The sequence below is a fragment of the Nelusetta ayraudi genome, unplaced genomic scaffold (genome assembly GCF_046127955.1).
Source record: "Nelusetta ayraudi isolate G7.1 ecotype Tasmania unplaced genomic scaffold, CSIRO-AGI_Nayr_v1 ptg000027l, whole genome shotgun sequence".
Taxonomy (NCBI): Eukaryota; Metazoa; Chordata; class Actinopteri; order Tetraodontiformes; family Monacanthidae; genus Nelusetta; species Nelusetta ayraudi.
The window spans coordinates 4,040,338-4,066,811 of NW_027466077.1; the positions used below are offsets into that span (position 1 = coordinate 4,040,338).

The window sequence follows — 26,474 nt, forward strand, 5'->3', positions numbered from 1 at the left end:
ATGTCTTAGCACGTGGACTTGTGCTTGGTAATTGCTGTGAATATTGGTGTTGCCTTTGTAATTCCCAGATGCTGATACTAAAACATTAACTGGAGGTCAATGCTCTCACAAGGCCAACAGACTAATTACGACGAGCTGAGTGTTGCTCGTTCGCGGCACAACAAAAAAAAACCCCGACTTGCTCACTCATTTTTTGCTTAGCCAGCACACGTTAATTGGGAAGCAAATTAAGAAGTGCAAAATTTGAAACCTGATGTTAGGCAATAATAGCACCATGAATGGGGGTAGGGGAAATAAATGAACATAAGTGCGAGAAATGGATATTAAGCATTACTAACAAGTCATTTATAATTCTTTATTATCTTCTCGAGGCCCCAATTTCATGCCCAACAACAGGGACAGGAAAACTAAAGTCTCAATGGTGCTAACAGATTTTTTTTTTTGTGTGTAGTACAATACCATGGCAATGCAAAGTTCCAATTAACCATTTTTGTCTCTTTATTTTGTGTCTGAAACAACAAATGCTTTGAAGAGGCAGTGAGTGAGAACCATTTTTTTTTTTAAATAGAGGACTCTCATATCACTGTCGGGACTTGATGAATCCACATTATTGCACTGCTGCGTTAAGTAGCATTATGTTATGCTCAGGCCATAATCTGATGGAAGCTGCAGGCATTTTAAAATATCACTGGCCCACTGCGAGTGCGTGCGGCGGCAGATAAAGAGGCCGGCGGAACGCGACGGACACGCACATTATCGAAACTTCCAAGCATTCCAAGTATTACGATGTCCACATTAATAACGGACAATAGATGAGGGTACGCTGAAGGGAAAATGGAGATGCACCAGTGGCTGCTTATGATTGATGGAGCTGTCTTTGATTTGATTACTGGCCTTTTCAGCCCTGCCTGATGAAACGAAAATGCCTGCATGGAATGGCAAGGAGTCTGCGTGTTTATGGTTGCGTGCAGTAAATTAACTGTTGAGAAGTACTTGGAATGTTTCCCCCTTGAAGTACTTTGAATAACTTCTGTTAGAGTCTCCACAGCTTCTGAAGTAAAAGTGTTTGGAAGTTAAACACATGACGTGTGATCACTAAAGGATGTATCTGAAGGAGGAGCCTGCTTTTCTTCCTCGTCCTTCAGCCAAGCGATTCTTGATACAAAATGAATGTGAAATGTTTGGGTGTGAAGTGTTTGGAAACACAACATTGGCCCGAACAGGAATTTGCCATTCAAACACAGCAAACTGAATTATAAGAACCTGACCTGCGGAGACGGAGACACGACTGGCAAACTAGGCCCCATTCATCTGCGATGCTTTTCCGTGTGGAAGATGTGATTTTTGTTTTTGCACAACCAAAACATGGTTGATATTCCTGTGACTTCAGCGTGCACGTGGACTATTGTGGCGCTATTAGGTCCATTATATAGAGCGCTGCTTTTTTTTCGCAACACATTTCATGTCATCAGAGGTAATAGGAGAGGTCGTGTGTGTGACTCTGTACAGTCAATGGACACACGTACAAACACGCGTGTGAGCAGAGCGGAGTGGACCACCGCTGTGGGTTTTTTTTTCTCTCCCCGATATTTCAACACTTATATTCATTCAAGCTCTGGCCTCTGTGTCTATAGCAGACGGCGGCATCGAGCAGTCGAGCTAATAGTTTCCCCTCCGGCAGCCGGCGGCCTGTAATAAAATCCTCCGCGCTACGCCAGAGGTTATTCTATCCCGTGACACAACAGAGCGATAAATGCCGGTGGTTATGGCATTGACTCGAGTGGGCGATGAGCCTGCCATGTGTTATGTCTGCGCGTGTCTGACCTGGGTCTCGGACATGACGTAGAGGTAGTGGTGGTCCGAGGAGAAGGCCATGTCTCGGAGGATGGGTCCGCTGTCCACCGCCTGCACCGTCTCGTACTGCAGAGCCAGAGAGGAGCCGTCCACGCGGATCTGGGAGAGACACAGAACACAGGAACACTTTAGAAATTTGAGTTTGGGCTTGGTAACCTTTGTTGTAGTGTGTGCACTGATGAAAAATAATAAGAACAAAAAAAAAAAATTGGCTTTGGACAATTTCAACAGTTTTAAAAACAGATTTATCGATCCAGCAACTACTGTGGGAAAAATAATAGCCACTCGTGCACACAAGTTATTGCTGTGGTTGTATTGACTGGGGATGAAAACAAACTTCCTCTCTGTCCAACTTGCAGCTTGTTTTTTAAAAACCAATAAACTGAGGGTGCCGTGTGCTGGTTGCACTTTGTGACATTTGGCATTTTACGCCACAGAGTAGAGCCACCAGAACTGGGGAACCTTTTAAAAGCCCGAGACTGCAACGCAATGCATAAGTGGCAGCTGCTTATAAAGCTTGAAGGAAGGCAGGAATAGAACTGTTTTGCGGCATCCAGGACAATATTGTCCGCAATCAGGAACTCAGGCATCATAAAAATGTAATTATGTAAATTATTATTACAGGAGGGGAAAAAAGTGGCCGTCTACAGCATGCTGCCGGAGGGATTTTCATCATGTTTCGGCGAAGGGCACATCTTTCGCCGTCGCAGCTACAGCCATTCAAAAGCCATTACGGTAATTAGACATCTGGGCGAGAGGCGGAGTCTGCGGGCCCCTAGGTGTGTTTACTCAGCAGAAAGTTGGCAGAATTGGCCCCGTGTGAACTCTGCGGCGTGATGCAACAACTCCGGGTTTGCGCCGACACATCTGCCGACAAGTGGGAATGCCTTTTCTCCACGCAGCAACCCAAGCACCTTCCAGGACACCAATGCAAACGCAGGGACCCACGAGGACTCGCAGGCAGGCAGGCAGGCAGGCAGGCAGGCAGGCAGGCAGGTATGGGTGAATTCAAGATGACTGCGAGCCACTGTTTGTGTTTTTCAGCGCTTAAGGGTTCACAGGAAACGCGAGCAGGATTGGAAGATAATTGGACGGGAAGCAGATGGTCCAGCAGGACGGTAGAGCCACTTGATGATTAATCACGCTGCACTGACTCACTGTGTCATGTTGTGAAAACTACCGTCTCTTCTCGGGTAACAAGTGTCTGCTGTTTTAAATGAACCCAAGAATCAGTTCCATTGAACCTCTTGTCGCCTCTTTGTCTCCCCAGTAAGCTGACTAGTTATGGAGTACATGTCACATGCATTGATATAGACTGACTGTTATTTCTACTGGAGGTTGGCAGCACGGCTGGGCAAGATTGAAAGGGTGAAATGTGACTCTATCTTGCCCCCCAACACAGCAAGGCCATTCCATAGGCTTTTCTCTAAGAACCAGTAACTAGCTCTCTCGCCACAGGTAACTTGTGTCCAATTTTACCAGCTGCCGTCTCTTTAAGCAGGCGCCACTGCTCACCCCGGTTTCACCCCGTACCTGCTCCCTTTGTCTCTTAGTCATTCCTTCCTGTCTGCCGCTGTCTGCCGCTCGGCGTGCGCAAGTGATCTTGATCTCAAAGGACCTCCGAGTTTCTATGTATCAAAGGCACGCACACTTTCACTGGGAACCATTGTGCGCCCTCCAGGGTCAGTTGCACAGAAAAAGAACAGAAGGTAAATGGAAGAAAGGGGATAGAAGAGCGGCCGGCGGGAAGAAAGAGGTTTTGGCGCGAGCCACGGCCTGATTCTGCAGGTGGGGTTATCTAATCTGCCTGCTTAATTTGAGGCGCACGAAGCATTTGCACAATGTATGTAGAAAAAGCATCAATGCAGAATCTCTGCGCTCACCGTCTTCACACTCAGTGAAAGCGAGACTAGACTTTAGGAGCTAATAGTCTCTTGTAATGGTGGAATATACAGTTTTATTGTGTTAGGACAGATCCACTGTCTCCTGGGAGCAGAGGGGCTTCAAGGGGAAACTCCTGTATATTATTTCCCCATTTGACCCAAAACAAATGAGCCACTGGGGAGTGTATGCTGTGTCCACAGCCACGGATTGCAGGGGAAGGGGAGGACAGAGGCTGAGCGGGCGAGTACTTGTCTGCGGTAATTGGCAAATATATGGAACTTCATAGCATCTTTCTTTTTTCATCATATTCTTATATAAAGCAGGGTCACAGAGGGCTTGCAAGCTGTACAGTTATAGCAGAATAAATCTCTGGTTATTGTAATAAAGTTATCCCTTTAAATGCTCAGCGCTAACGATTATGCCTCATTATGAAATAGCTAATTCTGGTTTCATCACCAGGAAGAGTAATTATTACTAATATATCTTAAAGTGATTTTTTTTTTCTTTTCCCTTTTTTGTTTTACCCATCAGCCTAAAAATCATTAAGGCACGCGGCTGCGGTGCTAGCCAATATTATCTGATTCCTTTTCAACAGTAATAAAGTGGATTAGCTGCTCTATGCTAAATGGATTACAATGCTAATCTCTGCTATCACATTAGCACTAGACAATAGACATCCGCTGCCAGAGAGTCTTCATTTTGCCTCAGAGTGCTGGTGAGGTGAGACACGCCTCTGGTGCATACGCATGTGCACACACACACACTGAAATGAAGAGTGCGGGGCGGCAGTCACAAAAAACATAAGCGTATGCCGACATGCCTTTTAATGGCTCTGAGTGTATCAGCAGTGTGTGTGTGTGTGTGTGTGTGTGTGTGTGTGTGTGTGTGTGTGTGTGTGTGTGTGTGTGTGTGTGTGTGCGTGTGTGTGTGTTTGAGCGGGGCATAAAAAATGAAAACCTGTGGGAAAAGAACACCCTGCATGAACTGTGTCCCCCTAGTGGGCACAAATGATTACTACACTATCACTACAGAACTACACTACATCATAGAATTAAAACAGTGCAATTCACAACGATTCAATCCCTTCAGCAAATTGGACAATCTCAAAATTTGAGAAACATAGGTCAAATTGTCTTACAGCGCGCAGACAAACACACTAAAACCAGTGTGCATATGGTGTTTCTGCTTTGAAAGTGTCAGTGAATATTTCTGTCCCCTTATGAATCTCTGTGCTCTCCATGGCGCTAACAGCTAGCAGAAGGTGAGACCGAGACGGACGAGGGAAGCCATTCCAGCGTGAAAACAACGGGAGAGCCCTCTCTCGGTTCCCTCGTACGGGCACTGCGGAAGCACATGGAAATGACTGCGCTTCCTCTGACATGGCATGAAATCTGTTTGGAAGCAGCCGGAAAAGTGTAGCGCGGGAGTTTTAATGCTGTTATGGCATTACAGAAAAAGAAGCGGGATATAACGGTTTGATTTGTAAAAATGCCAAAGCAGATTTGTCTTTGTGCCATCACTAACCCTATTGCATGGTTGCTGGATGTTAATAAGTACTATATATTAGTAGAATGAAACAGCATTATTGTATATGGACTCTTTATTCATTATTAAGCTAATAAAGTATCAAATTCACAAGAAACCCTTCAAATGACATGTAAGGGAAAAGGCATTTTAACAAATATGAATGAACGTTGAATACAATGACCATGTGTGTGGTCCTGAGGCTTGGAATGGGACAGGCCATTTCCTCTGGGTGGCAAAAGGCAGGCCTCTCACACAGAGTTGCAGTCTGTTAAAGATGGCACGCGCGCTAACGCAACAACACTGCGACGCACACCACGAGCAATATGCCGCTGAGAGAAGCCAGAATAAGCTGCTGACTATAGTGTCACTGTGGCCTGAGTTGGGTCCGGCAACCACTGCGGCGCGAGCAGGCTGGGTGCCTGAGTGTCATCCAAAGTCATGCGGCATGCTGGGAAACTTAAATTACCGTGGCACTCGTGACAGGACAATAACGTCGAAGCGAGCGGTGGGAGAACTCTCAGTCAGACTCGGCGTTCGTACGCTCACAGTGGTGGAAGGATTATTTTTGCTCTAAGTGAAAAGAAAGATTATTATTGAGTATAGCCACGGCCTGCAGCCAATCAGCTGTCACGCTTCACTGTATGATTTACAGTTTTTATTGCTGATTTCAACATGATAAAAAAAATGAATTATAACTCGAAAGCTCCTTCCTTGATGTTGACCTTAATAATTCAAGAGGTGCGTCCTACAATGCGCGTAACAACAGCAGGCATTATTTCTTCATGTGCATTTTGAATGAGTTGGTATATTTGGCCAAATGTAGAGGTGCACATTCATTGAGCTGTTGGATTTAAATAAATAAACCCCCGGATGTAAAAACACTATCTCCCGTGACCTTATCAACTCCCAACAAAACTGTCAAAATGTTTACGTAACAGAGACTAGACATCCTCAGCTTCCCTCCTGAATCCCCCGGGGGGCGCTGCGCGAGATATCAATCTGATGCATTTTGGGAGAGCGGTAACAGTACACCCACGCGCTAATCGACTCGGCAAACCTGAGCCGCCACACGTTGCTCGGGTTTCGACCCTCTTTGTCAAACCTCGGCAGACTGTTTAAGCCGCTAGACAAGGTAGGAACATGCAACGAGATCCCGGCGGAAAGGGAAACGGCCCAACAGGCAGGAGGAAGTGAGAGAAGCGAGACGTCCCATCGTCGTCCGCGCCGCCAAAACGCTTCCCATTCACGGCGACAGCTGCACAATGGCCGACGTCTACTCGTCCAAAATCTGTCCGGCTCAATCAGCCACACGGCAGACAGGGTTAGAGAAAGAAAAGAAAGTGTGGGGGGGGGGATAATGGTTGAAAAAGGAAGCTGGATGCATGGTTAAGTGTCAATCAACGGCCAAGAAGACGACTTCTTCCACGGTTAGCGCCTCGACGCGTAGCTCGAAGCTAAACGGACCAGCGTGAGAGTGGCGGAGGAGTGCGGCGGATGTGACATTAATCTGGGGATATTAACGAGGACGTGGGGCGAAAAAAGTGGCAGCGCTGCCACGACGGTCGGCTCGACGCCCGGAGTTATTTCGGGACAATTCGAGAGAGTCAAGCGTTCAATCAGTGCGAGAGGAACAAAAGCGAAAGTGGCGGAAACTTTTGGTTTTTTTTTTATATTCAAAGACAGAATTACAGAGGGCTGAGCAACTGGTGGCAGAGCACCAACATATGCAGTGGGTTTTGAAATACTGATGATTTTAAAACAGTATTGATTTGACTCAGGGTAGTGCACATGATGTGTTGATGCACCGTCACATTTCTGATCAACAAGTTGGCTGAGTTTGGAATCCATCATATCACCTGTTGCACAGAAGGTTGAACAACCAGTTCATTTAATTTTATTACACATTCCTTCTGTCCTCACATCTCCCGATGACTGGGTGGAGGGGGGTGGGGTGAGGGGGGGTCTGCAGCTGAACTCATTCCCTTCTTAAATTCATTGTTCCCTTTTTTTGTTTGCGATTAGGCCTATCTGCGACACAGCAGGATTTTAATTAATAGAATTCTCCGGGTGAGTCCGCTCGGGGGGAAAAGTGATTGTTAACAGGAAAGTAACAGCAGCAAAACTTGGCAGAGTGGCTTCCTTTCTCTCCGATACATAGTTGAAAGAGGTAATCTGGTCACAACGCCACATCTTTATTGCTGTAAATCAAAAGCGCCATATCCGCTTTTTTTCCCCCTTCCCCTTTCGGCCGAGTTTATGCGCACTTATGCTCCCGTTGTGCCGCCGCCACTTCATCCGGCGACACCTCACATCTGGGATGTGACACGACGGCAGCAGACAGCACCGCCGGGGGACCCCCGGCTTCGGCTGAGTGACCGCCGTGGCATTAAAAGGTGTGCTAGCCGTTAGCCCGCAGCTCTGTGTGGCCTACTAATCTAACCTCATCCCCCCTGCTGCGAGACAGGCAGGAGGAGGGGAGGAGGGGTGGAGGGGGGAGGGGGAAATCAGGAGGACAAGAATGTTATTGTAAAGGGCTGACGGTTTTCGGACGTGAAAGGGGACAAGTGTCTTGAGGCTTCCTAAATCATTCCTAACCCCTCCCCTCCCCTCCCTCCCCCGCCACCCGCTCCTCCTCTCCTCCCTACGTCTCCCCCGTGGGTTTTCTAAGGGTGAGTGACAGGTCTCCCCGCTATCATTGCCTTCGCCGTGGAGCTGCCTCGGAGCGCTGCGGCCAAGCGGGGGGCTCGCAGCAGCAGCAGCAGCAGCTTTTTGTTACTCATTTTTCAACTCGCACTCCTCTCCCCTTTTCGCCGCTGCTCTCCATCCATCCTCTGCTCCCGTTTTGTCTCAATATGGGAATCGTACGGTTGATTAAAAATATCTGCTGAGGGCTGGCAGCTTCTTTGAGCTTGAGAGCGGTTGTGACAGATTGACTTCTAAAAATTCACCAGCAACTGCATATTTTGGTGAGAAGATTATGTTAGAAAAATGTATATGCATGTCGTTTCAACTGAAATTAACTTCTTACTATTGCAAGTTGTTCTTTCCTTTAAAAGAAATTCATTTGCAAGATTGTTATGCCTTCTAATAATAATTAGAAAACCAGCATTCATGAAACAATATAGTGATTATAATTGTTTTTGTCTGTTTTTGCACGCAAGCTCACTCTGCATGGGGACAAATTCCAAAAGGTGAATAATAACAAAAAACAACCAACCTGGCCAAAGTGACAGAAACAAACTAACAGACCAGTTGCATCTTTTCCAATCAGCCGCAAACGCCTCCACACAGGGCTGCTTTTGACAACACTGTTGCTGAGGAAAGTAGCCTGACCCCAACCAGCTAATAAGCAATTAAAAACCGAGAATTAGTCAGGAGCCTTTTTGTGGGAGTTACTTGGCAGAATATACAAAAGCAAGTGCTCGGTGGAGAAGGAGCGGCTCTTAATGCGTCCCTTCTTCTCCTCCCTCCGTGAGCCGCCTCGCGCTCTCGCATCACTTCTTTGTCTGTTGATTTTGCAGTGTTGCCATGTTTCCCTGCATTATGCATGATCCCATCCCTTTAACTGGGGAAATGTGAGCGCGCGTCTCTCATCTGCACAACTCGTCTGTTCCTCATGCTCGCCTCCCCCTCAGCACTTCCCCACCGTCCCGTTGCTCTCTCGCTGTCTCACTTACGGCGGGGTGTTAAAGGGTGACAGGCAGAGGTCTCCTGACACACCTCATTTAGTGGCGACAAATACCTCAGCACCGGCAGAAAAACACATGCGCACGTTTCTCGAACCAATTACTCCTGTTTTTTTTGTTGTTTTTTTTTGCTCTTCCTCCTTTCTTGCCCCCGTCGAGATGCGGCGATGGAAGCAGCTGTTCCTGCCACTGCAGCTACTCGCCGGGGCCTGGAGGACCCTACAGAGTCAACTGTATAATTTCCCGACGCGCATCACCACCTGCGTCTCTGTTAACGGTGCAACTCAAGGCAGCGCCTCAGACCGATTTGCAACCCCGTTACATGTTGCGACCAGAGGCCGGCGTGGGAGCCATTAAGTGAAGTCGGTGTGTCAGCCTGTATAGTGAGGGCACCAACTCCAAGGTCCAAGGTTCTGGCTTTTCAATCCAAAGAGAAGTGCAAAAAGTCACATTTACGCTTGCCATCATTTTGGAGAGCAGCAATCAAACAATGCAATAGATTCCTAAAGATGTTAGAATTGCACGGAAGAGGTTCTGAGGTAGGCCATTCCATTTGGACTTGTCGCACCCATTGCATGACAGAGAGGAGCAGCTGGTGGTTGCTGTTGTTAGAAGTATGAAGGAACATTCACATGACTTGAGGCTCGAGTCTCAAATAGTGACCGTGAGATCGGTTTAATACAAGAGACTCCTCTGGCCTTTACAGACAACCCAAAATGTTGGATTTCTTGTTGGTATTTTTTTTTTTTTTTTTTAAATTTAGGGAATCTGTGACCCAGAGCATGATAGACTACAAAGAAAATTGTCAGAAACCTCAGTTCAGTGACTCAAAAACATTTTTTTTTTAAATTCTCCGGAAGAAGTTTGATGATGAATCGAAGACCTTCACCTCTTTTTGTCTGGTGACAGACTTTGATCAACTCTGCCGGTATCATCTCTCAAACCCCAGCCGCCCCCCTCATGTGACCTTTGTCCATCCCTGTATCAGCTCCTGTTTCACAACACGGCAACAGAGGTGGCATTCTTTCATCTTCCAGGGGCCAAACTCAATAGCTCTTTTTTAGATTGGGCCGTACCCTTCCACTATGAAGTCAATCAGCAAACCCATCCCAAAATGTTATGGTCCCTGGAGATGTCTGGGTCTGATAGCGACCTTCTGACAGGCTTAGATCAACTTTGGCCGAGGTGATGAGATGACTTTGAGAACTCTTTTTGTCGTTTTGTTTTTCTCAAGGTGTACTTTGTTTCAGTGGTTATCTACCCCCCCCCGACTGCTTATCAGTCTGTCCTCCTCCTGGTGGTCAATACTCATTTTCGGCTTGTTTACCAGGACAAACACAGAGCAGTTCATTGACTTCGAGCGTCTGATTGGTTTCCTGGGAGATAAGCGCAAACACACAGAGACATGTATGTGCACACAAACATGAAAAGGGCAAAGCGGCAAAAAAACAACAAAAAAAACCCTCCAATGTGAGCTTCTAAATGTGTGTGTGGCTATCCAGGTGTGTGAATTATAGATGGGGAGCTCAGAGCCAGACGCTGTCTGAGAGCAGACCCCAGCCTGGATCCCGTTACAACACGATGCCATCAGCAGAGCTCTGGAGACACACACACACACACACACACACACACGACAAGGCCTAAGTTCAAACCTCTCACACGCACGCGGTGCAGGCCGCACACGTGAACAGTCCGGTGCACACCCAGGCACGAGCACGCAGTGGGCTTTCAGCCGCCCCCCTGCTGGTGCTGTGTTAACGTGATTTATTTTTATTTACATGCAATTAGTGCTAACAGATCAAGACATTACACGGAAGGTAACGGTGTAACGATGTCAGATTTCTGAGTAAACATGCACAGGCGTGCACGTGCGCACACACAAGGCTATTAAATGTATGGATCACTGGCTGTAGCTTAAGATCACACATGCTCATGAATTCATGAATTACCAATGGCTTTACCTTTCCTTGACTTCAGCTTATTTATGTGCATGTGTGTGTGTGTGTGTGTATGTGTGTGCGCACGCTTCCACCTGCGTGGACGCAAGGAGCATTCATTGTCTACCCTTCAGTTTTATGTTGTGGTGATTTATGAGGTACCTACCAAAGTTTCTAATTAAATGGAGAAGCTCCTCACAACCAATTCCTCAAAGATAAGCTGCTGCGAATGTGTTCTCTCCTCATTGCCCGTGCACGGGCGCACGCGTGCATGCATTAAGCGCACGGCTGTGTGTGTACGTTCGCTTGCTTTTCAGCCCCGAGGGTGCTCCCCCCCCCCCCCCCCCCTTTTTTCCCCTCTCGTCTCTCCTCTTTGCCCTTATTCCTTTATTAAACAGACCGTCGCGCTCGCCTCCATTATACCTGTTTTCCCACTGAAGTGAAAAATTGCACCGCTTGCATCGCGTGGAGACAAAGGGGATGTGCGGAGAACAAGAAAACGAGGAGAAAAAAGAAGAAAGCAGGGAGGACAGAGGCAGCGGCGAGCAGCACTGCGGCAAACCCTTGAGGCATGTGTAAAAGTCGTGACAGCCGTCGGTGAGAAAGAGCGAAAAAACAGGAAAGGCGAACGCCCGATGAGTGCGACTCGCCTGGGACCCCTCGAGGCTCCGCGAGCCGCAATAACGGAGGAACTGATGGATACATTGGTTTTGATGTTCAGCTTGTTTAGTACCTTATTTTTTGCAATAACCCTGACTTTGTAGTTCTTAGAGGGAACATAACAGGGTTGTTTCATATTCACCTAAGATTTGTCAGGACATGCGCTTAAAATAGTAGGAGCACTGCCTTTCGAGGAATCCTGGGGATCTGGGCTTTAACCTCCATGTGATGGGAAACTACATTTTCCTGATGAGGATTTCAATTAATTTTCCAGGAAAATCTGAGAAGCTAAAAAGAATGCACGATCCACCTGGCAATAAAAGTAAATGATCAATATTGGTGAATACTGATGAATAAACATTAACATTGTTGTTGCAACGTCAACCTCGTCAACATCATTTTGGTTCTTTTGTTGGTGTCAAACACATTCACACTCCTCTGTTATTACATACAGTACACGACAAGGTTGGTACCATTCATTTCAGCCACTGCACAGGAGGGTCTTCTAAAATTAGCACTTCTTCATCAACCAAACGCTGAATTTTCACAGCCCGGCATTATGCTGTTGCACAAAGGCAACGCTTTGTGTACAATAATGGAGGCTGTGCCGCGCGCCTCAAATAAACTTCAGCCTCCAAAATAAATGGATGAGCACATCATTTGAGGATGCTTGGTTATCTAATCAAAGAGACAGGAGGGCAAATAACAGGCGCGTGCAGATTCACTTGAATTGAAACTACCTTGTATGCATGTATAAGCATGAAGATATGGAAACCGTTGACATATTAACACAGTGTAGTTTAAAGTGGTTTTTTTTTTTTTTTTTTTTAACTTTCTTACACTACAGATTGTTTTAATTTATACAATATTATTATTTTACAATAGCTTTGTCGGTCTTGAATTGTGAAAGTCAAACATGACCTTTCATGGAAGCGAGACCATCTTCTTTGCAGGTCAGCGAGATCTTGTGTTGCCGCTTGAGAATCATTAGTGCAAACTGCAGGTGTGCCTGCTAGTGTCATGGAGGATGCTGCTGAAGAAATTGGCTGAAAAACTGCCCTCCAGACGGTGGTTTTCCTTCATTTTTTGAAAAATCGGTGAAGAGCTGATGGCCGTCTGGTGTGCGGCCAGCCTGAGACACTGTTGGTATATGAATATTCAGTCTGACATTCATCAGATTGTGTCAAAAGCTGGTTACGTGCTGCCTTTAGACAGTTTACTTTCTGACATGACAGTTTAAAGACAGCCATTACAGGCTGCCATTACCTGTCATCCTTCAAACTGCCACTTAACATTTACTTGTCTGTCCTTTTAAATATCACCTCTCATTTAACTTTGTATAATTATGAACAGGTACTACTTTTCTATCTGTGTTTGCTTTATTTTTTTAGTTTGACAACCCAGAAGTAAAAGGCGGAAACAAGAGGGGGGGGAAAAAACCCAAAACAAGTATCCCTGTCTGAGGGGCACAAGCCTGAATGACAGGAGGGTGGAAAGCAGCAAAGAGGGGAGATTGAGAGCAAGAGATCACCTGCAGAACTTCCCGATAGAGATGGGTGTAAGCTGCAGCTGAAACTTGCAGACAGATAAAAGTTAATTCTTTCCCAGGGAGACACAGAGAGGAGGACGAGGAGGGAGAGCGAAGTCTAAGAGGATATTTGGTGAATGGAGCCTGTCAGCTCACGTTGTGCAGAAATCCTCTTATACCTCAAAATTTCAATTAGGTGGTGAAGCGTTTTTTTTTTTTTTTTTTTGCTGTGGTGCGCTTCTCTCATTCCGCACGGAAAATACAAGGCGCATGAGTTGGGATTTGTCACAGCAGCGACAGGCCTGCAACACCTGCATTATGAATCAGACAACACAAACAAACACACACACACACACACACACACACACACACACACACACACACACACACACACACACACACACACACACACACACACAAAAGGAAGCAAGCCCCCACCAGCCTCCCTTCCACCTGCCAAAGCTATTTCAAGTGACAACAGTAGCGCACTTGATGCTACTCCAGTGTTCAGTGAGCAGTGTTGCAATTGAGTTTGTTCCACTGAAGAGGATCTGAAATTTAAACTCGGCAGGTTTCGTGCAGGGCTGCCGTCACCTGTGTGACAGCCACAATTACGCCGTGTGTCAACCTCTCCAAAATGACACTGACTTACAGTAATTACAATGCCAAATGGGTGGAAGCCCATTTTTCATGGTTTGTTTTCACTTAATCCCTGCCTTGGTTTTTTTTTGCTTTCATTTCCCCCCTGACTGTTGCCTTGCACATTAGCACCATTTGAAATAGAAAAGAGACAACAATTTCAATTCCAGCTTGGATAGTGGTCTAAGTAAAATGTTAAAACATGCATATGATTCTCAGACGTTGATAACATGTAAACAAGCCATTAAACTTCATTATGATGACAATTTATCACAGCTTTAGGGATTTGTTGTTTCTTTCATCTGAAACCACATTGCAATCTTTTTTCAGTTTTTGCAGGACGGTTGTAAACAGAAGGCTAATCATGCTGATCGGTTAGGTGATCTGGTTAATCGTGGTTTTGATGCTGCACTACTGGCATTGACAAATATCTAAGAATGTGTATAATGCATGATAATACAGGATCATTCATGACTTCTTTTTCCAAAGATTTCCCTCCTTAACTCCAGCTGATGTAGTTTTCCATGTGCTCCTTTCCTCGTCCTCAGCCTTCCCAGCCTCTCTTCAAGGAGTCTTTACCCACTGTATATTCTTGGCAAGCTACGCAGCCCTGGTTGCATAGCTCATCTTCCATATTCCCGTTTTCCCCAAAAAACACCCATCCATCCAACTCAGTCTTTTGTTCTTCCTCTCCCTGCTTAGCCCTTCTGCTTCTGTCTCCCCCAAAACTCTCCCCTGTCCTCCGCCACTGCTCACCTTCCACCCTCTCACTCTATTCCCAGCTTCCCAGCCGCCTTTCATCTTCCCCAGGTTAGATTACTGTAAAGCACTGCCTGTCTGCCAGCATTCCTGAAAGCTTTTCATCTCTGCTCCGATTCATCTGGGGAGACAGAGGGTGAGAGCATGGGGGGAGTGGTGGAAGACAGGGTGAGGAAAAGAGGAAGACAGAGGAAGAAAGAACGGGAGGAATAAAGAGGATACTAGAGGAGAAAGCCACGGTGCGGTGCGACGGTGGATTTCAGAGCCTTTAGTGGTTAACCTGCACTCTGTGCTACGCTGGCTGATGGGAAATTTCCCCGCAGGTCTCTTGGCTGTGTGCAAAACGCCAACTCAGAGCTGAGAGCACACCACGCAGGGGACGGGAAAATATGCTTAGGCAACAACACATACACGGGCTGGAAACTGCAAGACAGAAAAATGACACAACTACAGATGCATGCATACAAACTCTTTTTCACCCCCTCCTCATTTTATATGTGCATAAGCAGCAAAAACAACACACGGAAAAATCCACCAAAAAATAAACAAGTTAAGTTCTTCAGAGATAAAGATAAATACATTTGCAGCTACTTACAATTCTGTCGGATTTTTCTCAGGTTAAATTTTCCAAGCGTGAAAAGCTGAGCTGCACAGACAGTCGTGTTTCCCAAGCCTAATTGTGTCGGATCGGCATCTCCACACACTGCTTTCTTAAATTGACTTAGCCTTGAGAGAAACAATGCCCCAGATGGAAATGCAACAGCAAAATGTGCCTGAATCTGAGTGTGTGTGTGCGCGCGCCTCTGTCTGCCCACATACATGCACTGACAGCTTACAAAACAGAAATACAGGTTTAATTATGGAGGACCCTCTAGCTGTTTATCGCTTTGCTGCAGTGTGTGTGTGTGTGTGTGTGTGTGTGTGTGTGTGTGTGTGTGTGTGTTGTTGCAGAACTGGGGAAATGTGTCAGTGGGTAAGAATCCAGTGTTGATGAACTGTGGTGCAAAAGTGCACAATTTACAGTGCATAACTACACACTTAGTTTATAAAATAACAGCATTTATTTGTGCTTTCATTTATTTAAGTGCGTGTCTACAGTGTGTGTGTGTGTGTGTGTGTGTGTGTGTGTGTGTGTGTGTGTGTGTGTGTCTGTCTGTTGTCAAAACAAAACGTGATCCTTTAAGTGTGTTTTGAGAGCAGAAAATCTGCTACAGATACATTCTGCCTTTAGGGCCCAGGGTGTAACATATAAAAAGATCTATTTGCATTAAATGCCACAGAAAATACACATGTATACATTACGTGCAACGATGGCACAATGACTGAATGATCTGTAAAAAAAAAAGTCAACATTTAAGTTGACATCAATTGTGTTCGCTCACTTGATTGCCAATATTTCACCGTCACATATCTGCAGTAGACCAAAATGCTGTCTATTAGACAGATCAGGCGATCAAGTGAGACATTGTTTGCACTATAACTTTAGATACTACCTTTTCTTACACAGTTTAGAGCTCAGAAATCAAAGAAACACAGCCACCTGCTGAACTTTAATGCAGCAAAAATGCCTGACAGATGACAGCTGGAGTTTAAGTAGCAGGTGTTTGTTGACCCAAACTTCACGTTTCCCTTCAGAGACACACTCACTTTGTCACGAGCATCTTATTGTGCCATCCCAATCCTCTGTGATGGTGCTCAGTGATGATGCGGTGCTATGAAGCATTAGGGCAATCCCAGCATGGGATATTTATGGACCTGCCAGTCTTGGAGGCCTACTCACGACTCCCACACCCTTTAATCTTACCGCTGTCATCCCCTGTCACTGCCTTATGGCTGTGGCCTTGGCTTACTGCCAGTCTACACAAAGGCACTGAGTGTTTGTGTGCGTGCCTCAGAGTGTGAATGTGCAAACTGATATACAACACCATGGTATGGCGGGGCAGAGTGCAGTGTGTCAGTCAAATGTGGGCCAGAGTAACATGTAAAAGTGCTGCGCTTGTAAAGGGAAAAAAAGAAAAGCCTTCCAAAATTCAAAATACAAAGAAAATCCCATTTAGCCGCATAAAAAAAGAAGAAAAAGCCAAATGAGAGCCTTTGCTCCTGGTCCAATACTTGCATGCTAAGCACAACTCACTAATTTGGCAAGAAAACAGTGAGGGGGAGAATACTTCAGAGGAAGAAGGAGGGGTGGGAGGTGGTGAGGAAAACAAAACTGTTCACAAAGCTGTGCTTTTTCACTCACAAACTGTACCGAATTGGCAATTTTCTCAAAATAACAACCGCTTCATCTTTGGCAGGAAGTGCGACACCCGCACAGGAAAAAGCAGGAAATTGTACAAATGAATGCATAAACATATACGGCATGACAATTCGTATAATCACAGCTAACAGGATGCGGTGCTTTATTGTCACAAATTATCAGCAGTTTTGCTCAAAAGGCTCCTCAGAGGCTGCTTGTTTGCTGGCTGCATTGTCTGTGCGCAGACCCACAAGTCACTTGAGGAGGGTGACCGCTCTCTATAAATAAGTGCATGAAAGAAGCGATCATCATTTTTGGCAAATGGCCCCGCAGAATCCCGCAGTAGCGCACAGAGGCAGAGACGTGAGGAAAAGTGGAGCGTTTCTATCTTATGATAAGCGTGTATAAAACTAATGCTCTCCACAATACAGCTAAATACGCCACGCTCAGTGGGAAGCGCATTGTTACTGAGGAGGTGATGCGAACATTTCCCTTATCAGCGGAGAAACCAATTAGGGAATGAAACGTAAATAATAATGCGCTGAGCTAAAAGGCGACACTCAATCGTTTATCATAATAAAACAGAATTAGTTAAATACATTTCTGATTACGGAGGACTGCTTTTCCGCACTCGGAACCTCAAAACCCCGTATGAACTATTAAATTCCTAAAAAGCCATTACTGCTGCTGCTGTGTGAATAACTTATCATGCTCACAAACAAATATATGCGCACAGTAAAACTACTGCTGCGCCTTGTCTTGCGCTTTTACATTTCAAAAATGCTGAATGTTTCCAAGAGGAGTTGCAACTGCGGTGCTGTTTACACACCTCGCCAACCTCCGGAGAGATTTAATTGACACAGACAGGAGGGGAGGGCTGCTTCGCCGCTTTAACTTTGGACACAGACAGATGGGCTCGCTCATTCTTGTTTTCTGTCTGTCTCCCACTGTGTGATGAGCGCTGGGCATCATTATCTATCAGGGTGTTTTCCACTGGATGTGCTGAATCAGCCAGTAAAACAACCACATCCTGCTGTGGGTGGAACATATACAGCCTGAATGGTAAAAACCCGTGCATGAAACAGTGATTGTGTGTTCCATCAGTCACTGACACAGTGTTTAAACAGTGATCAATATAAGCAATTAATAGCACAAAACATACGCAGGCACTGCTTGCTGGCTGCCATTGTGTAGTAATGGTGTAGGGGATTATTGCTGTCACTACTGAGCCGTCTGCGTAATGTGAGTCTTTGGGGAAATTAATTTCTCCACCTTCCTCCTGAATTGCAAGGCCTGCAACTTAAACCCATGGTGTCTGAATGACTGATGCGGTGTCGAGTTTGCCGCACTGGCCTCGGAGTCACTTGCAGAAAGAATATTCAACATTGGCTAAGAAAAAAAGAAGCTCTTTCGAGGTATATGAAGCATACTATAAGTCATAGCAGCGCAGTTCCTATACGTTACAGAATTGCATCAGATTACTTCACATAGAACTGTATGGAATTGTCAAACACACAAAGAAACAATCCAACCATTAAATTAGCCCTTCTCAAGCAGTGGGCTGCTGAGTGCCATCTGGTGGGTCAGGGAGCAAAAATTGTTTATCTGTACCATAGCAATCGTAAGAATGGTCAGACAAAACTAAAGTAGGCCAGCTAACATTCCGTCAAAAAAAATGCACAAGTTCTCAATGATGGATAAAAAAAACTGGGGGAAAAAAAAGATTAGTTAATGAAACAAATTGATGGCAGCGTTAGTGATGTAACGCACAACTCTGTGCAAGCAAGAGCTTCAAAGTGCGCAATAAAAATGATCACTGAGACATTAAACACTGGGGTTCAGAAAAGGAAGGGGGCAATGACGCAAAAATAAGGGAAAAGCAAGTCGCCATAATTTGACATTTTTTCATAAGTTGCAGCAGTGATGGTTATTATAACTTCTTCTCACACGAGAACTAGCCTGAAACATGCTTCCCTGTTTGAAAATCCAGGGTCACGTTCCCCACACTCCTGGAGAGTGAAGCTGTGGATCGGTAAAGCGCAGATAAAACTCAAAATCCCCTCCCAGTCCTGAAACTGCCCCATTGGAGTCCTATCACTCCCCATCTCCTGGGGGCTATGTATTTGAGCACCCGCCCACCCCACCCGGCCCCGCCATCCCCATCTCAAGCTACAATATGAGGACTCTAGCACGGCACTTTTGGAAGGATTAGCTTTTCCCATCCTCCTGCAGCTCTTTACCATTTTAATGAAGCAGGGCCAGAGGGGTCTTTCTTTGGCCCCAGCCAACTGTGTCGTAGTGGAGGCCTGGGGACCGAGTGTGGCTGCAGGGGTTCAGGGACCGTTCTAATACAGCGCAGCCATTGTACAGGGGAATGAAGTGAGATATGGCGCTTGATGAGGAGGGGATGAGGGTGAGTGTGTCCGCGCGCGTGTGTGAAAGAGATAGAAACAGAGAGAAATGGAGGTATGTGGGTGTCGCACAAATGCCCGTGTGCGCCTTCTCCAAGAATGAAAGGGTCATTTATGTCTTTCACTGGGACTACCTCCAAAGCTCCTCTGGTATGCACCTTGATAACACACATGGCACGTGTGGATTAGCTCTGCGCTGAAGGAACTGTAATTACCTGCAAATATGACAATTACGATTACTACTGGGAGGAACCCTGACAATTTCCATTTCCAAAACCCACAATAAAAACCGAAAAAAAAAAAAAACCCAGACAAGCGAGGACTGAGGGGTTAACCAGGCGCGGACAAGAAATAGCGAGCTAAGTGCTTCATTTGCAACCATCACTTTGACAAAAGATGAGAGCATTGGGCCAAATGTCTGGGACTCTATTGTCTGCAACACATGCAGAAGCCAAAACAGGCTATTTCAGTCTGCTTTCTCATTAAATTACAGTCCATACATTGTGCCGTGACTACATTCAACTTTCTCTTCTTAAAAAAAAAAAAAAAAAAAAGCTGTTGACAGAAATGGCAATGATTCATGGCATTCTGTGGGACATGTGCGCGTTACCTCTGTATTCAATATTACCTAACTGGCTCTGACATGTACTTGCAAAGCCACCTGGGGTTATGCAAGGCAGTTGTCTACTCAAGGCTTTCAGGGGAGGACAAAGGAGCTGCCACTGGGGCAGGAGAATGGGCCAAAAGCCTTCGGGCTGCCACAGGGCTTGACGGGAACGGACAGTGGCAAAGGCAAAAGAGACAAGGGGGCCGTAGCGGTGTGCGCAAAGATCAAAGGTGCGTCTTTCGCCGCGCACACACAGTGACGCGCGAGTGCTTGTGCGAGCTCCCAGTGTCCGATGACACGTCAAAGGGAACCCAGTTGAAGCAATTTTTCAGTTTCCACAAAACAAAACTGCACCAGGCAGCAGGGGGTCGAGGGAGTCCCCTCCATTGGACAAAGGGCCTGTCAGTCATGGCAGGGGGTCAGGAGGGTGGTCAGAACTCAAACAGAGGTACAATGGTTCTTTGGGAATCCAAACTCACACACATACACTCACTGAAGGAATGCATGGCTAATCAAACTCCAGCAAGAAAAAAACAAAACAAATAACCTTGAAGCGATGTCCTCTTGGTGTTAGCGAGTAAAGGATTTTATTAAAGAAGAAGAAGAAGAAGAAGAAGAAGAAGAAGAAGGAAGCACACCAGTCGGAGAATGCCACTGGTGTGAATGTGCGCAGCCATGGCTATTGAGTTAGTTATAATGGAGGAGTCCATGAAGAGGAGTCATTGACACGGGCTCAAGTCCACTTCACAATTTTTTTATTTTTTTTTTTGGGAGGGGGGGGGGCACTGAAAGGGTGAGACTGAGGGCCATTTCACAGCCAAAGCCACTTGGCCTTGGGGCAGAAATGCCTATGGAGCAGGACGAGGCTCAGTGCAGCGGCCTCGGGCTTTCAGGGGCACAGGACACAGTCATTAGTGGCACAGGAAAGTCCACAAAGACTCTGTGCTCTGTCTATCCATCTCTGGCTTTCTCACGCATTCTCGCCATGACCCCAGATACTAGTGGAAAGCACCCACGCAAGTCAGCCAAGGACTTGAGTAGTCATACCCTGAGCGACCAAACCGCTAGCGCCTTTGGTTTTGCATTCCCCCCGCCCTCCTCTTTGAAATTGCTGTCTCTTTCTTTCGCTATCATCAGCTGCTCTTCTCATAATTTCTCTCTTTGCTGGCCCCTGCGGCTGCTGATTCCTATTTAACGCTCTCCATTTTTGTGTCTGCTACTCGCCGCCACAGCTTCGCATCTATCACACTCGCCTTTATTCTCCCCTTTCTATTCTCGACGAGGCTCTTTCTGTCTATGCTCGCCGCCTGTATAGCCAGGGCAGTCTAAATCGCAGCGAGCAACAGGCGCTAAATGAGAACAAACGCCTCTGCTCTACCTGGACTGCCTCCCTCAGGGGAAGCTCGGAGACAGCCAACGTTCGTCCCATTCCTCGCTCTGCGTACCCCCCCCACCTCCCTGTCAACACCCCTCCGTCTCTGCAAGGTGTTTAATTGAAAAACATAAAAGCCCAAAGGTCCTTTACCTTCCCAAAACAGAGTGAATGCTTTATGGAAATAGGAAGAGGGGGCAAAAGAATAAAGCATGGAAAAAACCCAACTGAGGTTGCTACGTACCTGAATACTGCATGCAAACGGTGGACTTAAAGACAGTGTATAGAAATATACAGAATGTAGACTAAGTGGATCACAGGTTTCCATTGTAATGTGTTTAAGACTGAATGGAAAGTGGTAAAGGTCATACCAGAAAAGAAGAAGAGAAAGTGACATTTTACAGACTACTAAAGTGATCGTTGCTGCTCGATTTTATTTCAATAAAAACTATTGGGTTTTCATTTGATCCGAAGACAGGTTTATATCCACATAAAGAGCAGAACCACGTGTATACAGTAGAGCCAAAAATGTGGATCCTAAATTGCCTGTATTTGACATCACAGGCAATTTAAGAAGGATGTCAGATCAAATGGGACACCAGAAGAATATGAAGGATGATTCATACCAATACTGTTTGTAATTTCCGTTTTCACCATCAGATGCAGCTAAATGCGACACACCAGGCCAACTGAATTAAGAGCGTGCACTGTAAAATTGATGTTACATTTTGGCCTCTTTAAAATCTAATTGCATCTCGAAATCATTCATCACAGCGGCTACAATTTCTAGCTGATTCACGCGCCACAGGCGGCGATCCCACTGAGGCCGCAGATTAAAAATACTCTGCTACGCTCCTGCGCCTGGTTGGACGCAACCTTCCGTGCATGCGCCACGGCCTTCTCCAGGTTTACGCCGATGGTGAAACGACATCATCCGAGTGCGCATGTGACTACACTCGATGCCAGGGCATGACCAATTATTCATTTCATTTTGGCGACACTCTGCTCCTGCTCGACTGCGACGGGCACCCTCGTCTCTGCCCCCTCGCTCTTGCTGCACACAAATAAAAGTGGGACTTGTGTGTAATTAATTAGATATGTTTGTAATTAGGGGGCGAGAGAAGGGAAAGATGCATGCGCGCCCGCCTTTTGTTTTTGTCTGTAGTGCCTGACAACAGCGCGGGAAATGAAAAACTGATTACACACGACGCTAATTACCATGGAATTATCCTCCTCACTTCAGAGGGTTAATTCTGATTCCATGTGCGAAAGAACGTTTGTTTTTGTTTTTTTGCATACCCCCGTGCACATTCACGGTCGCGCAGACACACACACACACACACACACACAAATTTGTCTGCCACGCCTCTGACATGACTGGGAACACACGCTTTGGGCTGTAACAATTAGTGTGTTATTGACCATCAGCCTGATCACAGAGACACATTCCATGCATGGATGTAATGGAATATTTGCTTGTTTGTTGGTGAAACACGGCGTGACCCAGCGTGCTGTCAGGGATAAAAACGGACGAAGATGAAGATGGCTCGGGCGTGATGATAATTAATGAGCGACAACATCCATGCACGTAACTGAAGGAGTCAAATATTTACAGAATTGATGACTTTCTATGGGAAAAAAAAAATTCTCTCCGGAATACCACTGTGAGTGAGTGATTGTTTGAGGGGCTATGATGTCACAATGTGTGCACTTTAAAATGGGTCAGCAAAGATGCTCTAATTGCACTCCTGCTGTCCTCAGAAGTCAAAGTCTGCTGCTGAATAAGCACAGCGGTGCTTCTGCGCCTGCTGCTTTCCTCATTTGTTTAGCAATTTCCTTAATAAAGTCGCTTACTTTAATTTAGTTACAATTTTGACATCTGAACTATTTGTGCATGTACTTCTTGTTTGTATGAAAATACATGTGCCTACAAAAACACTGCAGACTGTGCCCAATATGCCATTTGATGAAGTTGTTGTGTTTTTTCTTTTATCTTATTTTTCTGCATGGCTGCGTTAATAAGCTTATCCTCCAGAAGCTTTCGTACACAAACAAACAAAGATACATACATACATAATACACACCCAGCGACTTCACTTTAAAAGCATGAGAGGCATGGTGCGGTCCTGTTGCAATGAAGCAATAAAAGAGGTGCACAGGCAGGTAGCAAAGGGGAACTGAAAGCTTTAGAAGAGCAGCAGAGATTAATAAACAACTCTTAAATGTTAAGTTAGTTTTTTTTTTTCTAATGGATAAACAACACAAACAGTACTAGATGCTGTATTAACAACCCAGATCCACGTCAACCGATGAAGCAAATCTAATGAACGTTAACAAAAATAAACAACAGGGAAAGAAATAAGAATCAGTGTATTTTCATGAAACTGTGAAAAACCATCAAGCAAGCCCAAGCAACTCAGGATGGAAATGAAAAAGCTTACAGATGACAGTTGCATTTGCAGCACTAGTGTTTTCAGTCACATCTTTGGAATAGTAGCTACTAGTGGGGGGACACCCGCTCCCTCCTGGATTAGAGTGACGGAAGAGTGAATCCCACCAGACTTTCCTCTTTCCCACTTTTTTGTCTTCCCTCGCCGCATCCCTCTCTTGGATGGCTCGGCTCGCCCGTGTTGCCATGGCAACGAGGACCGGTGCGGCACGGCGAGGAGTGGTGGAGGGATAGAGGAAAGGAAGAAAGGCGGGGAAGAGTCCACCTGCAGTCTCCCGCCAGCGGCAGAGACCCCGAGGGAACCTCGGCAAAGAGACAAGAGTTCATCCCCAACTTCCCTTATCGTGCATGCGTATTTGTCCTTCAGCGTGCGCGCGCCGCCTCGTCCCCGCGTCTCTCCCTGCCTTATCTCCATCCTCTCCTCATTCGTCTCATCACCACCACCCTCTCCTTGTGTTTTCTCCTTCGCTGCCATCTTTCGTCTTCCGGCCTTTCTCTCTCCTTTTATTTTCCCTCTCTCCTAATCTTCTGCCTTTCTCCGCAGCTGTCCCTTCCTCCTCTCCTTCTTCATCCCCTGGCATGAATTAATAATGACAGTGGTTCGGGCCATAGTGGGGACGGAGGATTGTAATTATAAAAATGTCACTCCTGGTTATACCAACAGACATGGCAGAGGAGCCATTACTATCTGTGACATCTGTACTTTGTCTTCAGCAGAACTGGGGGAGCTTAATGTGCTTTTACTCCTTTACGGCTTTCATTGAGGATTTCATTTTGCGAGAAAAATATATGGCCTTGAAATAACATAACCCTGCGTCAGTTAGTTCAAACAAAGAGCACTTATTGATTACAATTGAGTGTTTGCAGAAATAAAGCAAGTAGATTGAACGAAGAAGAGACTTTAACGAGAGAGATGTGCATCTACTGCATCTATTTCTGGAGCTTCTACCAACTGAATGACCAGTTTATTTTTACTCACTCAATAAACAATTACATTTGGGGGAAAAAAGTAGAGTCTTGTGCACTCATTCTTACTTGAAATAGACCGAAACAAACATTATTTCTCTCAGCGATTGCTCCAGACGCCGCTCTGATACACGACGCGGGAGCAGCATAGATTAATAAACTCTATCTATATTGTCGTCGGTTAGAGTCACAAGGAAAGGCAGAGCTGTCACACAGATGCAACAATCTGACCTGAGCAGGGACAGGGTGCCGAGGCACCACATCACACTGATATAGATGTTCATAAAAGCATTTATATTGGCTGTCAGAGAGCGTATAGATCCTTATCGGGAGCATATAGATACAACATCCATGCGGCAGTGCAAACACCGCAGAGACGAGTCCCACGCGCGTAGACCTGCACTAGCCCAGGTCTATTCATCTTCACTATTTACTGCAGCAAAAAGACTGCGATCCGACTGATCTCTCTGGCTGATTCTGGTTCAGATTTGAGGAACTGGATGACAAGAGGAAATCACATTGGACCCAGATACGATCACATTCAGGTTGCGTTCTCTAATGGATGCACCAAAATAAAACTAGATCATGTTTTGCCACGATGCACGGGCAGCCTGTGCATCCTGTCTGTCCCCGTAGTTCTTGTAGCCAATGTTCCCCACGAAAGGCGGCGTAACCCAATTACCAGCTTCCTGTTTCTTGACAAAAACAATATAAGGACATGTGTGACTACTTTTGTGTCCAGATACCTTGTTAACTTGTATATTATTACCTTGGAATGGATTCCACTGAAGGTCACACATCGACCGTGAAGTACACGTGGCTTTTTCATTATCTTTATAGCTTCTGTGACGATTAGATAGTCTGATAAAGTCTGACATCAAATTTAATAAAAACTTGTCATTGCTCATGGGATTTTTTTAGCCGTACAAGAACACCTATTTTCTTCAATCAACAAGCTGCACATACAGAGCTCCACTCCTCCTTGCTGTTGCACAATTCCATAGCAACCTTGCCACGTCTCCAAAACACACTGATCATTGAAAAGCGTCTAAAACTGAAAATGGGTGAGTGGGGAGACACTGGGATGGCAAAGTCACAATAATTTCACTTCATCACTGTCCTCTTTACTGTTAAGTTATAGAATAAAAAGCAATAATAAGCTGGCTGATTTAAATGAGTGCAGTGTGCCAGAGCACCCACCCCCCATCCCCTTGACTGATGCTGTGCCAGTGGCAACATAATAAAGACAGCGGGCCGGGAAAGATGGAGGCGTTACAGTGGAGGACTCGGTCATTAACAGAATCCATTAGTATAAGAATGAGCAGTGCCGAGAATGCAATACAACAAAGTCTAATTGCAATGCACCAATTTTGACACAGCATATGTGCTTTTGCCTGTGTTTCATTGACACAGAGTCGTAAATATTGCTTGCAGAGTTGTCGCTGCCCTCGTTTCTTGGGAAAAGAAAATAGTTCTATTGTTTCCAGACATTTCATGAGGAGCTGGAGGATGACAACATCCGAACGAAAACACGTTGGACACAAAGAAAATTATAAAAGCATGTGACTTAAGTTTTACACAGTGAAGTATTCGCTGCCAAGCATGTTTCACAATCACCACTCGACCTCTGAAAAGTGGAAAAAGTAAAAATGTAAGACTTTGGATCCTCTACACCAAAATTTTCCGCTGATCTGTATTGATAGTGACGGTTCCACTGTTGGCAAGGATGCGTGTCTTGAGCAAGACTGTGAGAAGAGGAGGGAATAAAACCAACATGTTCAAACACACACACACACACACACACACGTCACTTTCAAACATGTTCCATAAAGGTGGCTCAGCTTGCTGTGTGTCTCTGTGCACCATATGTGACTGGACTGTTCCCAGGCTGCAACCTCACATGGCATTTGGGGGGAAACAACCGTGGGGAGACTTGGCTCAGTGAGCCCTGCTGTA

At 45.7% G+C, this 26,474-nt stretch overlaps 1 protein-coding gene across 1 annotated transcript in view; it reads right to left on the bottom strand.

The window, feature by feature from the left end:
- Nucleotides 1-26,474, bottom strand: part of plxna4 (plexin A4) — a 188,572-nt gene that overhangs the window by 72,547 nt on the left and 89,551 nt on the right. The window contains exon 5 of the mRNA XM_076030189.1: nucleotides 1,825-1,953. Coding sequence (XP_075886304.1) covers nucleotides 1,825-1,953 — 129 coding nt within the window. The remainder of the gene's footprint in view (nucleotides 1-1,824; nucleotides 1,954-26,474) is intronic.